Consider the following 17,053-nt stretch of genomic DNA (forward strand, 5'->3'; position numbering starts at 1 on the left):
TGGAAAGCTGCTGTATGGAGCCCCACACAAGTTGCAGAGGCCACTGAAGGAAAAGGAGAATTGAGCCAATTTGCAGAGGTGAAGGCTGTCCAGCTGGCCTTAGTTGTTGCTGAACAGGAGAGGTGGCCAATGCTTTATCTTTATACTGACTCATGGATGGTGGCAAATACCTTATGGGGGTGGTTACAGTGGAGGGGGCAAAATAACTGGTAAAGAAGGGGTAAACCTATTCGGGCTACTGAACTGTGGAAAGACATTGCTGCCTGAATAAAATATATGGTTGTAAAGGTGCGTCACGTGGATGCTCATGTGCCCAAGAGTCGGGCTACTGAAGAACAACAAAACAACCGTCAGGTAGATAAAGCTGCCAGAACTGAGGTGGCTCAAATAGACTTGGACTGGCAGAATAAAGGCGAATTATTTCTAGCCCAATGGGCCCATGAGACCTTGGGCCATCAAGGAAGAGACACGACATATAAGTGGGACAGAGATCGAGGGGTGGACTTAACTGTGGATGCTATTGCACAGGTTATTCATGACTGTAAAACATGCGCCATAATTAAACAAGGATGAAACCTCTCTGGGAGGAAGGGCGATGGCAAAAGTATAAATATGGGGAGGCATGGCAGGTTGATTATATCACCTTGCCACGGTCTTGCAATGTTTGCTATGTGCTTACCATGGTGGAGGCAACCCTTGGTGAACAGAAACATGTGCAGCACCTCATTCTAAAGCCCAAAACAAAACATTGGGTCTTGAGAAACAAGTTCTCTGGTGACATGGCACCCAAGAAATAATTGAGTCTGATAATGGGACACAATTCAAACGTTTCCGTGACATGGCACCCAAGAAATAATTGAGTCTGATAATGGGACTCATTTCAAAAATTCCCTTGTAAATACTTGGGCCAAAGATCATGGCATTGAGTGGGCTTATAATACCCCTACCATGCACCAGCTTCTGGTAAAATTGAACGATACAATGGGTTGTTAAAAACCATGTTGAAAGCAATGGGTGGTGGAACATTTAAGCACTGGGAGAAGCATTTGGCAGAAGCCACCTGGTTGGTCAACACCCAAGGATCTATCAATCATGATGGTCCTGCCAGCTCCCTACATACTGTCAAGAGAGATAGGGTCCCCATAGTACATATAAAGAACATGTTGGGAAAAGCAGTTTGGGTCCTTCCAGCTACTGGGAAGGGAAAGTCTCTTCTGTTTTCACCCACGGATCTGGGTCCGCTTGGTGGGCAATGGAGAAAAATGGGGATATTCAGTGTGTACCACAAGAGATTTTGATGTTGGAGGAGTGCAGTCAGTAATTCCATATATATATATAGGTTTAGCCTCTTCTGTTTTTGCCCAGGGACCTGGGTCTGCTGCGTGGATGATGGAGAAAAATGGGGATATTCAGTGTGTACCACAAAGGATTTTGATGCTGGGGGAGTGCAGTCAGTAATTCCATGTATATATATGGGTTTGTGTGTGTGTGTGTGTGTTTAATCCTTGTTAATTATGGTTTGTTTGTATATATTAAGCATGATGTAGTGATGTAGAATAAGGGGTGGAATGTCATGGTTTTATGATTTTTGGTTACTGGTATTCCACATCATAACATCATGTAATGCAATGGGAGTTAATGGGAGTTAAAGTGTTAATGCTCCAGTTCTGGGTACCTGCCTGGAGAAGAACTCCATTCCCCGGGGGGCTTTGCGGTCAGAGAGGAGATAGAACTCCTGGCAAGGTGACCTGATCAGGCTCTTCTCTCGTTCACCTCCTCTCTGCTGCATGTCCCAACTGCGCGCATCACTTCATTATTACTGTAAGGCCTACAGCGTTTCGGACAGTCTTTCCCTCATTATACTTCATTTATTAGCTTCAGTTCTAATTATATTGTATTACAGTGTATTATCTTGCATTCCGATACCATATTCAGTAAATTAGTTTGTTTCTGCTCAGATCATTGCCGCTGTTTTTAATTATTTTGGGGTCCCCTGTTTCCCTTTTCTGGAGGTGCGGATTTTGTGAAGTCCCTCCACCCCACTAGTCATGGAACCAGGCTGAAGCAGCCTGTCAACCACTGACAAGGACAAAGCATAGGAAGAATAAAATTTCATCACAGAACTCTGACAAATGCCTTGAGAGCTCACTAAGAATTGCAGCCATTGCCAGTGAAGTAGGGTGACACATTAGTTTCACAAATACCAGGTCATATACCTCACTGTTTTATGTTGCTATTGTTCACTTTATGTTCTGATAAATATTTTAAAATACTTTGTTGTTGATGTACAAGTACATATAAAATATATGTGGCCCAAGGCAATTCCTGTTTGCTCAATGTGGACCCGGCAACCCAAAAAGACACCCTTAGATTATTTTGTAACACCAGTGAGTAACACACTTGAGTTTCTTTAGCTAATTTAATTTCTAACATAACATCTGAATATTGGGATATGGAATCACAGAATGACTTGGGTTGGAAGGGACCTCAAGGATCACCCAGTTCCATCCCTGCTCCCTGTGAGCAGACACCACCCATCTGATCAGGTTGCTCGGGACCTCATCTAGCATGGCCTGCAATGCCTCCAAGGATGGGGCATCCACAGCTCTGGGCAGCCTTTCCAATGCCTCACTGCCTTCTGAGTAAAGAATTTCTTCCTAACATCTAGCTTAAGTCTGTTGTTGTTGTTTAAATCCATTCAACCTTAACTATCACCATCTGCCTGCATAAAGTCTCTTCTGTTCATAAGCTCCTCTCAAGTACAGGAAGGCTGTGATTATGTCTCCCCCCAGCCTTCTTTCCTACAGGCTGAGCAAGCCTAGCTTCCCTAGCCTGTCTTCATAAGAGGGGTGCTGCAGCCGTCTGAACTTTGTGGCCCTCCTCTGGACACACTCCAGCTGCTCTACATCCTTTTTGTGTTTGGGGCCCCAGGCCTGTATGCAGTGATGTGGAACTGAGTCAGTCAAATCTCTTACAGAAGTCCAAGCAGTTGATAATCGTTTCTTCCTCCTCTGCTTGACTTTAATCCCAGGGAACAGAATGCTCCCACACTTTCAGAAAGCTGTCCTTAAACAGCTGCCAGCTCTGCTCCATTCCTTTACCCCTAAGAGGAGTTTCCCAGGGGATCTCATCCACTAACTCCTTAAAAAGCTGTAAGTTCACTCTCCTGAAGTTCAAGGTCCTGACTCTGTTCTTTGCCAGGCCCATATTCCTCAAGATCACAAACTATGCCAGGCCATAGTTGCTACAGCCCAGTCTGTCTCCAAACGTAACTCTCTTAATCATCTCCTTTGAGTTGCTGAGCACCAGGTCCACTAACACTGCACCCCATTCTGGGACATCCTGCATGAGAAACAGTTGCTTCCATACTATTCCTTTGCACAAACCTAGAGATGCAGCCAGGCTGTAGATCATAGTGGGTACCAAAGAGGACACGCAGAAAAGAGGCAATTAAATTCCACCCACTTTCACTAATCCTTGCAAGTGACATGGCCTGTACAAGCTGAAATTGCAGCCCCTTAAGAAACTGACTGTGTGACAGACCCTGCTGTACTTACTTGATCTACACCAAAGCTGAAGCAGTACGAACAAGTACAAGCAACTAATGTGTCACAGCAGTGAATGATGTGGTCAATTACTATGATGGGCGGGCACTACTTGACAAGGACAATCATATTCTGTTTCCTGTGCTATAAAGCAACATTTATAAGGATGCACCAGAGAAACATTTGCTCCTGTGTTGCCTGCATATATTGCTGTTACTCCATAACCGTAATTCATAAACAGGTTCTACAAGTTAGAAAACAAGTAATTCAGTTTTCTGAAACACTCCTTCCTGAATATGCATGTTCCTGAATCACTGATTTTTAGAACTCTGTAAAATGAAGGTGAATTCTGGAGTACTTTTTGGTTATCTTTCTTCGCCATTTACTGTGGTCTTAAAGAAGATGAGATACCACACACAAAACAAATGACTGATGCTAGTTAATATAGTTAGTTATGCTCTCAGCTCAGCATGATGCCACAGTGCTATAGTTACCATTTTCCTGAACCTTAAGACAGATCAGAGTGGATTATGGCTGCTGTGTAGAGTTAATGCTAGCTTCTTCAAAAAAGCTATGCCTTGTCTTTAACAACAAACATGTCATCAAAACATTAAGCAACTTCACTCAGGACACTCATACAAAGCCCGTAAGACAAATGCTCTTGTTTCTGAAAAGCAATAACTGGGATTTCCTTAGCAGTATTAAGTTGCTAACAGACTTGGAATGCCATTGGCTCCTGGAGGACAAATGAAAGACGTGGTCATTTCAAATCAAGCATTTAACTGGAATTACTACAATCCCATTTTTGTTGCCAGATCAGATTATATCCTATTGTAGGAAGATACTGAGATGAAGTTCATGACTGAAGAATACAGATTTCAGTTATGGCAGCATCAATCCCCATGTCAAAGAGTATACTGAAAAATACAGTTTTGTGTGAAAGTCCAGCACTTCAGCCACAAAAGAACTGAATGCTTTTAAAATATGAAGTAGTATCTTCTCTTCTGTTGTTCATGATAAAATAGCACAAATTCTTCTTAGTAGGAACCAAAATGTGGATGCTGTATTCTGCTGCATTTGTGAAAAGAGCTTCTCCCTTTTCAGTCACTTGGGATTAGATAAGGTAAATACAGATAAGTAAATACAGAAGTTCTTTCGCTCTTCTGGTAAAGTCTATGAGAAATGGATGCCTTCCGAGTTGAAGCCATGCAAGAGTCTGAAAAAAGTGAGATATCCATGTCACAATTTCTACTAATTTATACAGGAGATTAAGTCATTAAGAAATGCTTACTGGCAAACTTTGAAGACAGGACATCCAAAATTAAATACAAGAAAGAATTGTTACACAGCTTATATTGGAAGTTACTACTAAGTTTGCCACCTTAGAGATACAGGTATACTTCCGCTGCAGTTATTTATGTTGCATCTTATCAGGTTTCCTACATCTCTGTAAAGAGTGGTAACAGCACTGATTGTTGTGCTGACAAACATGTAGGAATTTCAGATGATTCCCATTCCAACTTAAAGTTAATAGCCAGAAGGTAGAGCACAGTATAGTAGGCAATTACTAATATTTCCAAATTATGGCATAGATTAAGGCCCAATCCTGAAAATAGGTAAGAGCCTGCAGAAAAATGACATTAGTCAATCATGTTATTAGAAGAAGAGAGGTAGAAGTGCCTAGTACACACATTACAGAAGTAGGGATCTTTATATGGTTGCTTATGAATACTGTAAGCAGCAGTTAAAATACAAACAGAGCTTAAGTGTTCAAGTCGGAAAGAAAAGAGTGTTTGGTATTCAGTGGAACATAGGGATACTACTTTTCCTATGTGACCCAATATTAATCTGTTCAGCATAGGTACAGGTGAATCCAAGCAGCAGGTGGAATCCAAAGAAACTTAAAAGGATGACTTAAAGAGAAAATAATTACCGAATGAAATCATCTATATCCATGGAACGGGCTCGTTTTTCAGAGTAACCTGTATCTTTTAGGACTGTCTGTATTTTCTCTGAAATTTTGAAGTTTTCAGGTATTTCCTATCAATGGAAAATAGGATACAAATTACTTTCCTAGTCAAAGCACAGAAAAATATCAACTTATTATTTCCCTTGCTTTTAGAAGACATCTTTTAAGCAATGTAAGCTGTATTTTTCTTTTCCCCCTATGGATTACTGTATTCTTGTGCCTGAAATGATACATTAGAACATTCACTATAAATGAATCACTAACAGTGTTGCTAAGCTGACACAAAGTTTTCATAGCAGACTGTGAGATCAGTCCTTGAGACATGTGCAGCCACAGCATTAACAATCTCCTCAGATTTAATTTTTTTCACTGCAATTTAGTAACAGTTTCAGATCTTACTTTAAGAAAAAAGTAGAATTCCTCCCAAAATCTTCTCAGACATGCTTTGACATGTTGAGCCTTTCCACTGTGATTTTTTATACTTATAACATTAGAATTTAGGTCACAGCACACACGCTTAAAATTTAATGTATCAAGAAGGAACTTACTGCATTATGTAAGGAACAATGAATTCGGTAGTTGTGATCCAGCAACTGCTCTACAGCACTTGACCTAAACGAGATGTAAATCTAGAATGAAAGCTGATCTTTATTTTTTTCCTATCTGTTTGCCTTCACTATAAAAAGCAATTAATGATTACATAGAGTTGTTCTTTTTAAACAGGTACCTGTTAAAGAGTTTTCTCCTAAAAGTTTCATTTTGTAAGAGTCTGTGATCTCAGCATAAACCCTCCTTCAAAGTTTATCCCAGACTCTGAAGGCACGCATTTAACACTGCTAGAAATTTTCACTAAGTGAATGGTTAACCACATGAGCTCTCAAAGCTTGAAAATTGTTCCTCAAATAGAATTTACTTACTTGAAGGCTGCAGAAAGTGTCTTGTTTTTCCTAACGAAGGCAATCCTTACCAGACCATCCCATTCCTGAAAGGAAAATACAGCTGCTACAATCAGGAATAAACACTTGGTAATTCTGCAATACTAAATGATCTTTCAGGAGAGTACCTTTCTCAAGAATTCCATGAAAACCCATACAATCTTGAACAAAGTAATACAAGTTGAGGAGAAGCAATAAAAAATACATCACTCAATAAAACAATTTACTCTTTCCTGTGGCCAGCACCTCCAGGCCAAACTTTAACTGCTGTAGATGCAAGATGCTTCAAGAATATTTGGCTATTGCTGGACAAGGTTGAAAAAGTCTTTATTTTTTAAATACTTTGATCTTAAACTCCAAAAATACTATCTTGTAGCATCTGAGACTGTGAAGAGTCACTTGAAGACACTCTTAGACACTCCTTTTATCATAAACAACCAAGTCATCTGCCAGAAGAATCTCTGGGATGGCACTATGAAAGGTACATTACGAGTTGCAACTCTCTGACTGATGATGAAGGAATTATTATCTCAGTTTTGTCAGAACCGGAATCATAGAACTGCTTATGTTGAAACAGACATTAAAGATCACATATTTCCAACTCATCTGCCATAGGCAGGGACAACTTCTATGTTATCGGTTACCCAAAGACCTCAACCAACATGGTGTGTAATACCTCCTTAGATGGGGCAACCACAGCTTCTCTAGGAAGCCAGTGCCTGTGCCTCACTGCCCTCTGAGCAAAGAATTTCTTAACATCTTACCTAAAATCTCCTCTTCAGCTTAAAACCATTTTCCTTTCTCCTATCTGCCTCTGTAAAAGGTCAGTCTTCCTCTTGCTTATAAACTTCCTTTATGTAAAAGAAGATGGCAATGAGGTCTCTTCACAGACTTCTCCAGGCTTAACAAATACAGCTCCCTCAGCCTGCATTCACAGGAGGAGCATTGAAGTTGTCTTCAAATGACAACAACCATTTTTGAAGCCCTGTTCCAGTCCCATCCCAACATTTCTACATTCTTCTTGTGTTTAGGGCCCCAAGACTGAATGCAGTATTCCAGTTGAGGCCCCACAAGGGCAGATCAAAGGGGAACATTCCCATCCCTTATCCTGCTGGCCACCCCTGTTGATGCAGCCCAAGATACATTCAGTCTCCCAGGCTGCAAGCTCGTACTGCTGGCTTGCATCAAGCTTTGCATCCACAAGGATCCCTAGGTCCACCTTTTCAAGGCAGCTCTCAAAGAGTTCTTTTCTTAGTATGCACACATATCTGGGACTGCTTGAAACACCTTGAAGTTGGCCTGGCTGAACTTCCTTAGGTTCACACAAGCCCACTTTTCAAGCCTCTCCAGGTCCCTCCCTCTGGATGGCATCCCTTCCTTCTGTTGTATCAACTGCACCACTCAGCTCAGAGTCATCTGCAAACTTCCTGAGGGTACACTGAATCCTGCTTTCCAGATTACTGACAGAGATGCTGAAGAATACTCATCCTAAGATGTCTGTGGGTAAGACATCAGCCTCCACCTGGACACAGAGCTGCTGACCACAACCTTCTGGCTGTGACCATCTAACCAATTCCTTCAGTTCACCTTTCAAACCTACATCTTCTCAATCTATAGATAAATATGTGGTATGACAGCATGCCAAAGGCCTTGCAGAAGTTCAGGAAGATGTCATCACTACCTCTCCTTTGTTCACTGATTTTGTCACTCCATCCCAGAATTCCATCCAACTGACCCTTGGGGAAGTTACTCTGGCTGTTTTGTATCACCTCCTTGTCTTGCATGCAAGATAATAAGTAGTCCATTACATTGTTAGTAAAGTACATGATGCTCACCTGGAAGTTGATGGGTGGTGGTGGGTTCTTTGGCTCTATTCTGACAACACTGGATTCAACTTTAGGAGGAGGTTTGAAGTTGTTTTTCCCAACCTGTTAAAAGTTAAGCAGCTGCACGATTAAGCTGCATATCTCCACATTCACAGAAACGCAATTTCCTCTTCTATAGCTTTGTTATGTAATGCAGAATGGCATACCTTCATCAGATGGTCCACTCGAGCTAATAACTGAGTATTAATAGAAAGTCTGCAGTATAGCTTACTTCCTGGCTTTGCAACCAAACGAAGTGCAAATTCTCTTTGAAACATAAGTATTGCACACCTGGGAGAAACAGAAACGAGCAAAGAAATTCTAAGTTTAACCAACTTTTAAGTCAAAAGCCAACTAGCAGTTAGAAAACACAGTTTTTTTCCCCACTTGAAGAGTACACACACTAGCTTAGTTAATTAGCTTGGACTGCTAAAAAAAAAAAAGCCTTCAGTGAAAGCAGCTGAATTGTTTCAGAGCTACTACAGAATTGATCCTTTCAAACGGATGATGATCAGAGACAGAGGCTAGTCTCACAGTTTCATGCATGGCTAACAAATAATCTTGAGTACTTCTATGACAAATCCTTCAAATCCAAGTTCTCTAACCAGTAACATCAGTAAATGTTGTGACATATTGATATCTTGAGAACTAAAAATTTTTTTAGGAGTATCTATAAAACCTGGGGGGCTTTTTCTTCTACCTGGCAATCCAGAACATTGCTTCTCCACATACCTGAAAAAGGGTCTATGAAGCAATAACTTGAAAACAAACGGTGAAGAAATCTGAGAAAAAAGAGTAGTAATATCAGTACAACTTCTCAGCAATTATGAAAAAAAAAATAAAATGAATTGTCACGTTATTTAGTCTATACCTGGTAAGGCAAGTTGGCTACACACGCATCAAAGAATGGTAGGTCTGTTTTCAAGACATCTCCAACCTTGATTTCAAGTTTGTTTGCCAGACACCTATAGAACACCAGGGTTATCTTTAAATAAGTGTGTTGCCAGTGTTTGCCAAGGCAGCTCCACTGCTTTAAGTTTACGTAATTTCCACAGCTGATACTTACGTGCCTTGGACTCGTTTCTGAAGTTCACCCACAAGTCTGGGATCAATTTCACAAGCAATAACCTGAAAATAACATATATATTTGCAATGCTTCATATGAACTCCTGACTGGGGCTAAAATTACAATTGTAAAACAGGTACAAGCAAGTGCTGCGACAGGATTAAGCAGCTTTTCATCAGTCTATACGTGTTTTTTTCCCTGCCATCAGGAAAACATGCAAGAGATACAAAAACTTACCTTTTTCACTTTCTCCAGCATTTTTACAGTCAGGTTACCAGTTCCAGGGCCTACTTCCAGAACAACATCCGTGCGCCGCAACGCTGCCTAAGAATAAACAGCATGGCAGTGTTATTCTAGAATAAATCTTTATTGTAGTCATTCAGTTTCCAAATGGAAGGTCCGTGCAGCTCAGTAAGAGCACGAACTGAACCAACACCCGGAGCACGCACCTTCTCGATGATGCTGTTGACGACCAGGGGGTTCTTCAGGATGTGCTGCCCGGCGCTGGTGTTGAACAGGATCCCTGCGGCAGAGACAGGCCGTGCGGTCAGATCGCCAGCCCGACCGGCACATCCGCAACCCACGAGCCGTTCAAGGCTGGCACTCACCGTTGGCGCGGCCCTCCTGGAGCTGCTGCCGCTTCCTCCCCTTCACCTTCGGCATGGCGGCTCCGCTCCACGTGCGGCCAAGGGATGTCTGTCTGTGTGTGTGCGTGTGTGAGCGGGGCGGAGCTCCCGGCAGGCAGCACAGCATCGCGGGACTACGGCGGCCGCGTGGGGGCGGGAGGGTGGCGCTCCGCCCCGCCTGGGGCCGGGCAGCGCTCAGAGCTGCGACCGCCCCGTCACGGCTGTAGCACCGTCTCGTACTCTCACAGCGACGTAACTCGGAGGCGGGGCGCGGGGTGGAGCGGGGCGGCCTTCCGCGACCCGTGGCGTGCTGTGGTGTGGCGGGCTGGGCTGGTTGGGGGTGCGGCGCTGAGCGGGGCTGGTCGGTGCTGGGCCCGGCGCGCTGCGGCGTGGAGGCGGCAGGGAGCGGCGGGACGAGCGGAGGGAGCGGCCTGTGCCGGGCGGGGCGAGCCGACAAGTTGCGCGGCGTCGTGCGCGGCTCTTCGGGCGCTGTGAGTCGGGCAGGTGCCGCTGTTCCATTGCCGCGGGCCCGACGGGACGAGCGATCCGCGCTGCCATCGTGTGATCCGCACGGCCACGGGGCCGCAACGAACGGGTCCGAGCGGGGAGCGCCGAGGGGAGCCGCGTATTCACACACGGCTGTTTTGTGCCCTTAGGCTGACAGCACACGGGAAAGCAGCTGCTCCCCAAGTCGCGCAGAGGGGCTCGGCACGGCTGCGGTGAGTTCAGTCTGCCCTTTCTGTTGCCTTACAGCACGTGTGAGGTGTCACGGCCCCGCAGCTGCCTTCGAAGCTGGCTTCGACTTCCTGGAGCTCCGGCGCTCGCCTGTGTCGCTGCCTGTCCTGTCCCATCGCTGTGCCTCTCTGTTAGGAGGCTGTGTGCCATAAATCCGTATGTATGCCATTCTAAAGGCTTTTATTGCCCCAAAATGAACGTGTTACGCTTTTAAAAGCATATCATCAGGTGTAGGTTTTAACTGCTTGTTGGAATGGTTTAATGTGAATTTATTTGATTAATTAAGCAGTTAATAATTAGTTTAATGCCTCTGTGTGAGAGCAGGCTGAAGTTTGCGTTTTTATGTCTGCTGTTGTGAAGTATTCAGTCATGTTTATGAAATGGCAAAGGTGAGCAGAGTTTGGGAGAAATTAGATGAATGAGATGGGCTGTGTGAGTTTAAATCATCATGGTAAGTTTCCAGTGACTGGAAAAGGGGAAGCATAACCCTCATTTTCTAAAAGGGGAAAAAAAATATGCAGGGAACTGAAACATTTACCTGGACTTGTGCAAAGTGTTTGGCTTTGTCCCCTGCAATGTCTTGGCCTCCAAACTGGAGAAAAATGGATTTGACGGATGGTCCACTTGCTGGATAAGGAATTGGCAGGATGGTTGTACTCAGAGAGTTGTGGTCAGCAGCTCAGTGTCCAGGTGGAAACAGATGACAAGTGGTGTGCCTCTCAGGCCAGTACTGTTTAACATCTTTGCAGTGGGACTGAGTTTACCCTCATGGCAGATGACACAAAGCTGGGTGGTGTGGTTAACATACTAGTGGAAAGGGATACCCAGCGGCTATCTTGGTCCAGAGGGACCTTGACAGGCTTGAGAGATAGGTCCGTACCAACCTCTTGGTGTTTAGCGAGGCCAAGTGCAAGGCCTTTGGGCAGTCCCAAGCAGAGACACAGGTTGGGTGGAGAATGGCTTGAGAGCAGCTCTGAGGAGAAGGACTTGGGAGTGTCAGTTGATGAAAGGCTCAGTGTGAACCAGGAATGAACTCTTGCAACCCAGAAGGCCAACCGTATCCTGATAAGAATGGGCAGCAGGCGATTATGCCCCGTGATACTCCAACAGGAATACTGCGCCCCGTTCTGGGGGCCCCAACACAAGAAGGACATGGAACTGTTGGAGCAGGTCCAGACAAAGGCCATGAAAATGATCTGAGGGCTGGTACAACTACAGGGACAGGTTGTGGTTTCAGCCTGGAGAAGAGGAGTCTCTGAGGTGGCATTATAGTGGCCTTTCAGTACCTGCAGGGGGTCTACAGGAAAGCTGTGGAGGGACTATTTGTAAGGGCATGTAGTGACAGGATGAGGGGAAATAGCTTTAAACTGGAAGAGGGTGGATTTAAACTAGATATAGGAAGAAATTATTTACTGTGTGGGTGGTGGGACACAGGAACAGGTTGCTTGGAGAAGTTCTGGATGCCCCCTCCCTAGATTTGTTCAGGGCCAGCCTGGATGGGGCTTTGAGCAACCTGGTCTGGAGGGATGTGTCCCTGCTTATAGCAGGGGGGTTGGAATTGGATGTTAGTGAAGGTCACTTTCAACCATTCTGTGATTCTTTGAAACCTTACTGATAAAGAATGAAAATATTTCTTCCTTTGTGCATTCCTTTCTCCTTTTTCTGTGTTGTTGGTGCTGAGCCCCGTGACATGTTTTTTCCTGAGCAGTGTCCAACCATCCTCCTTTGAATAGTCCCACTATCATTTCTTATTGCCTGCACCTTCTGTAAGGAGTTTTTGGTCAGTTTGCTTTTGTTCTTGTGTTCCACCTTCTTTCTTTGCCCTGCCACCTTTCTTTTTCCCATGTCAGCTGATTTTTATTTCAAATCTGGGTTTTAGTTCCACTGTACCAATAGGTTTGTATGCAGATTCTGTTGTGAGTTGTAATCTACCAAAATTCATTCTAACATAGATGTGTTTATTTTTCTTCCTTATTACAACTATAATTGGGCAAAGTGTAGATGATGTTTCCTATTTACATAAAGAAATAATGAGCTATTTTTGAAAGTCTTCCTAAGGACTAACATGCAGTTGTGGTGATTTTGGTCATTAGAGTAGTTGCTAACTATAATACTTGTAGTATTTTTGTTTGTTTTTGCTGCTCAGTAGGAACATGAACATCTAGTGTGATTGACACAGGTACTATATCCTCAGGAAAAGAGGCTCATAAGAAGATGATGGAGAGAGGTTGGAATAATTGCCAGCTGTTCCTGAAATTGAAATGCTTACAGTCACTGCTGATGGCATGGAACACTGACAGCAATGCTAGCTTTCATCTGAAGTATGTTTTCAGAAGACAAGCCATTGCTGTTTCTTGTGTCTGTTCTGAACAGAAATTTTGTTTTTCCTGTTTTCCTCAAAACAAATGTGCTGAAAAAAAAGTCTTAAGTTTCTACTTGAATCTCCCAATCTGCAGCTTCTAGCTTTTAGCCCCTGTAGTGTCATCTGCATTAACCTGGAGTCATTCTTGCCCTCTTTGTATGTGCCCCTCCTATGGTCATTTTTATGTGTCTTTTCAGCCAACCTGTAGCTCCCACATTATCAGACTGAACACAACCTCTATTCGTAAGTCCTTTACTCCAACCTCCTTTTGTGAGTCCTCTATCCATAAGTGGTAACACCCCTGAAGCCACTTGCCATATTCCTCCTAAAGTCATCCAATATGTAGTTAACATTATTTTCAGTGAGAACACTGTATTTTTGTGAAATACTAGTTTCAGAGAATCTAACTGAAACTGTTTCTGTACTTCATCGTGGTGGAAAATATTTCATTGAATTAACAAAAGATAACAAAGTTATACAAATTAATTCCTTGGGTATGTGTGAGTTACTATGCTGATTCTTTGGAGTGTGGAAAAAGCAAAGGTTTTAGATATTTTCTGGTAACATTTTTTGCCCATTTGCAGATATGTAGCTGTTCTTGGTTTGTTTTCATAGCTAACGCAATTCTAGAATTTGATTGTATTTCAGTGTTACGAGAAAAGAACCTGAATACTCACCTTCCTCCATCTTCAGTCATTTAAAGAGTGCAAGGGCAAGCACAGATTTTATTTATAAACTGTAAACAAAAATTACCCCATCTTCAGCAAAATCACTACCTTTGTAGTTGTTGTGTTGCTCATCACCTAATGTTGTTTGAGGAATTAGAGTCGACAGTGCCCGTGTGTGGATGACTAGACATCTTGAGGGCAGTTAAATTCAGATGCCCTATATCTAGTAAGTCCTCAAACCAGAGTCTTGTGGAGGAAATAACACTGAAGGATCGTCTGCTTCTGATAATCTTACTTGGGCATCTGTATGGTCTTTCTCAGAGACAAAAATAATCAGTTAAGTAACTTTTTATTCTGACCTTTTAAGGTCATTCCTCTAGCAATGCCTGCCCATATTTTTATGACTTTTTTTTAGTGAAAATATAAACTTTTTAACGTATGTTTGAAGCTTTGTAAACATGTTTGTTTTGTTTTGTTTTTGTTATCCATATCTGTCAGGTAATCACTTTGAAACAAGAAAATGGTGAAATCCTGGTGGGTATTTGTGTTGTACTAACTTCAGTAAGTCAGTCATCTGACAAGACCTGTTGTTGGTGAAGCACATAAAGTTTTAGTGATCATACCATTCCCAGGGAAGGAGGTGAAAGAAAGAAAGGCTGCCTTTTTTTTTTTCTTTTTCTTTTTTTTTTTTTTTTTCTCCTGTATCCTTCTTGCATTGAATATTGATATCAAACACTGGGATGTGTGCTGCAGAATCAGTGTTGATAGGCAGGCAGCTTTCTGAGTAACTTTTAGAAGTTCTGTAGGGGGGAGTGGGTTCATTTCACATTGAAACTAATTGCTGTTTTGTTGTTATTTTTTACTAGGTGCTTGTTCAGTGGTGTGGGACTGTGGGATAAGAATGTACTTCTTCTGGAATGAAAATAATTTGGCTTTTAAATAGAAACAAGCGAAGTCACTTCAAATACAGAGTATAATTTTGGTCAAGCAGGAATTGAGCTGTGATTTCCTCCTTAATGCAAGCTCTGTGCCTACTTCTCTCAGCTTTTCACACGTTTACTTCTTTTCCTCCTTTCCTTTCCATCACTTACTTTTTTAGGGTCTGTGAAACTCTGTTGGCTAGGCTAGACAAACTTCCTTTATGCAGTGATTATACCAGAAAAATCTGAATATACATTTTATTGATGCTTTGTGTGAGCTTAGTTTACTGAAGCTGTTAGTGCTTTGCAATAGAGATCCTATTGTGATCCTTTCCTTTCAAGTTAATCCTGTTTTTCTGTGCTGTCAATTTGTTCCTAGTGAATTTTGGCTGTTCAGTGAGGTAGACAGACTGAGGTGTTCAAGATATAAAGTATCTGCAGAAAATAAAAACATTGCATTATTTCACCTAAATACCTCTTAATACTCCCTGTGATGTCAACGACATTATTTGCAGGTTTCTCATTTAGTGATTATTTTGAATGAAAAAATGAACCTGTCAAGACTTCTAGTATAACATCAGGGCTTTACTTTGATGTTGATTCTTTGTTCTGGGCGCTGTTCCACAAAGGGAAAACCATTTCCAGTTGGATTTTACTGTATAAGTCAAGGTCCTGGTTTTGTGGAAATTGATGGTCTCCTAAGAAGCAAGCTGAGGATTTGGGTGCTTAAATTTGTTATGGTCTCATAATTGTAGGAAATTTGTAGGGGATCTGTAGGGTGATGAAGGTTAAAATGATTGGTACAAGTAGTTGAGGAGAAATAGGAAGCATTTTGGCTTTGCAGTGCCAAAGAGAGATACAAAGCAGAGAGATACAAAGATATATTGTATGGAAGGTATAAAGCAGAAGATTACTTGTTTGTTCTTATTAGTTATTGCTGTTAAGAGATTATTTAGTGGTTACTAGTTTTGAAAGTATGCTTTTTTTTTAATTTATCTGTGAGTTTTTAACTTGAAAACATTTTTTTTTTTTTGTCGGTTTTCGTTAAGGAGGATGTAAATTGTGAGGTCTTTAATCTTGTTCGTTTATTTTGATGTTAGGATGATGTTTTTCTCAAAAATTAAAATTTCAGACCTGTTTTGGAATAAGGGTTGATTTGTGACTTTAATGTAATCCTGTCAAGTTTTCACTTAATTTTTTTTGTGTGAATGTTGAAATGATAAGCTTTGCTTTCTGATATTGAAGAAAGGTAAATTCTTGAGCCTTTTCGTAGAAATAATCTGTGCTTGGTTGTTTAAGATAATTAAGTATAGTAATATTTTAAATCAGATCTATATTGCAGTAAGTTTACTTAGGTTATAAATAAGAGCTTCTATATGCAGAAAACTGGCTATGCTCACTGTCAGATGTAATTGTTTCTGTGTATGTTCCTCTTTATTTCATTGTAATTCTTCTTCTGCAGTCATTATAAATGTAATTTCTGCCTTGTGTCAACCAGAGAGTAATGATTTTGTTTTTCTTTACACCGTGTAAATATGTATTTATGTTTGAAATTAAGCAGTTGACATTCTCAGTTTGTCTGATTGGTCTATTGTATGTTAAATAGATAATAAATACATGTATATTGAGGAAAATTCAGTTTCATTTAGAACTCTAGTTGAGTAGAATTCCACAATTCACCCTCTTTTGAATAGACATAAAATGCCTGGATTCTAGATGGACAGTTGGAGTAGCTGGTGTAGAGGTCTTAGAGATTTTATGAATTACAGAAATTAACTATCTGAAATGTATCACCTTTTCTTTAGGAGCAAAATTATTCAGTAAATAGCTTTTAATACTCTGCATCTTGCTTGTTTCAGGTAACCTCATGGTTTTACCTGCTTACTTCTGAAGTTCTAGTTGCAGTTTGCTGTCTGCTGTGCTTCATACAAGGTAACCAATTAATATCCAGATATTTTCTCTAATCCTTCAAATCTAGTAAACATGCTCATAGTTATAGATTATGCTTGCTTTTACTGTGGAGAATTTTCTGAAAGTAAATTAGTTTAATCAGTCTGTACCTTGACAGTGCTTATGAGTGGGTGGGATGTTATCTTACACTATGTAGTCTAATAAAAAATCAGTACAGGATGTTTAGATAATGTGCATAGAAATTACCAGTCTATATTTGCTGTCTTTTTTTTCTTAAGTGTTTTTTCTTTTTTCAATGCTCTCAGGTTTTCATGGATCTCAACAGTGCAAGCAGTATTGTTTTGCAAGTCTTGACCCAAGCTACCAGTCAAGATACTGTAGTGCTGAAGCCAGCTGAGGAACAACTGAAGCAGTGGGAGACACAGCCAGGCTTTTACTCTGTATTGTTGGT

General features: G+C 41.7%; 2 protein-coding genes across 6 annotated transcripts in view; one reads left to right on the plus strand and one right to left on the minus strand.

Moving 5' to 3' along the window:
- Window positions 1-2,096: 2,096 nt before the first annotated feature.
- On the minus strand, window positions 2,097-10,150 carry DIMT1 (DIMT1 rRNA methyltransferase and ribosome maturation factor). Of its 2 annotated transcripts, XM_032441479.1 has the most exons (12): window positions 9,989-10,150; window positions 9,830-9,903; window positions 9,618-9,704; window positions 9,381-9,442; window positions 9,186-9,279; window positions 9,047-9,096; window positions 8,482-8,605; window positions 8,285-8,377; window positions 6,432-6,496; window positions 6,063-6,126; window positions 5,479-5,585; window positions 2,406-4,761 (listed from the first exon to the last, which is right to left on the minus strand). In XM_032441479.1, the coding sequence occupies exons 1-12, from the start codon at window positions 10,131-10,133 to the stop codon at window positions 4,719-4,721; spliced, it is 1,008 nt and encodes a 335-aa protein (XP_032297370.1). In that variant the 5' UTR covers window positions 10,134-10,150; the 3' UTR covers window positions 2,406-4,718. The 2 variants fall into 2 exon arrangements, with proteins under 2 accessions (XP_032297371.1, XP_032297370.1); XM_032441480.1 differs by lacking the exons at window positions 9,618-9,704; window positions 9,830-9,903; window positions 9,989-10,150 and having other exon boundaries at window positions 2,097-4,761; window positions 9,186-9,299.
- A 512-nt stretch (window positions 10,151-10,662) lies between these two features.
- The window catches only part of IPO11 (importin 11), a 63,120-nt gene continuing 56,729 nt past the window's right edge, over window positions 10,663-17,053 (plus strand). For 3 of the 4 annotated variants that reach the window (XM_032441477.1, XM_015848786.1, XM_015848789.1), the window contains exons 1-3: window positions 10,786-10,897; window positions 16,551-16,623; window positions 16,908-17,051. In XM_032441477.1, coding sequence (XP_032297368.1) covers window positions 16,914-17,051 — 138 coding nt within the window. In that variant the 5' untranslated portion in view covers window positions 10,786-10,897; window positions 16,551-16,623; window positions 16,908-16,913. Of the gene's footprint in view, window positions 10,726-10,785; window positions 10,898-16,550; window positions 16,624-16,907; window positions 17,052-17,053 lie in introns of those variants that run through there. The other variant, XM_032441478.1, reaches the window with a different exon arrangement.

The sequence above is a fragment of the Coturnix japonica genome, chromosome Z, assembly GCF_001577835.2.
Source record: "Coturnix japonica isolate 7356 chromosome Z, Coturnix japonica 2.1, whole genome shotgun sequence".
NCBI classification, from domain to species: Eukaryota; Metazoa; Chordata; class Aves; order Galliformes; family Phasianidae; genus Coturnix; species Coturnix japonica.

Coding starts and splice junctions, on each gene's coding strand:
- DIMT1 (XM_032441479.1), bottom strand. CDS start 10,133: ATGCTGTGCTGCCTGCCGGGAGCTCCGCCCCGCTCACACACGCACACA. Junction 6,497..8,284: donor CACCACCCATCAACTTCCAG/GTGAGCATCATG, acceptor TTTTCCTTTCAG/GAATGGGATGGTCTGGTAAG. Junction 4,762..5,478: donor GATATAGATGATTTCATTCG/GTAATTATTTTC, acceptor CACTTTTTTCAG/ACTCTTGCATGGCTTCAACT.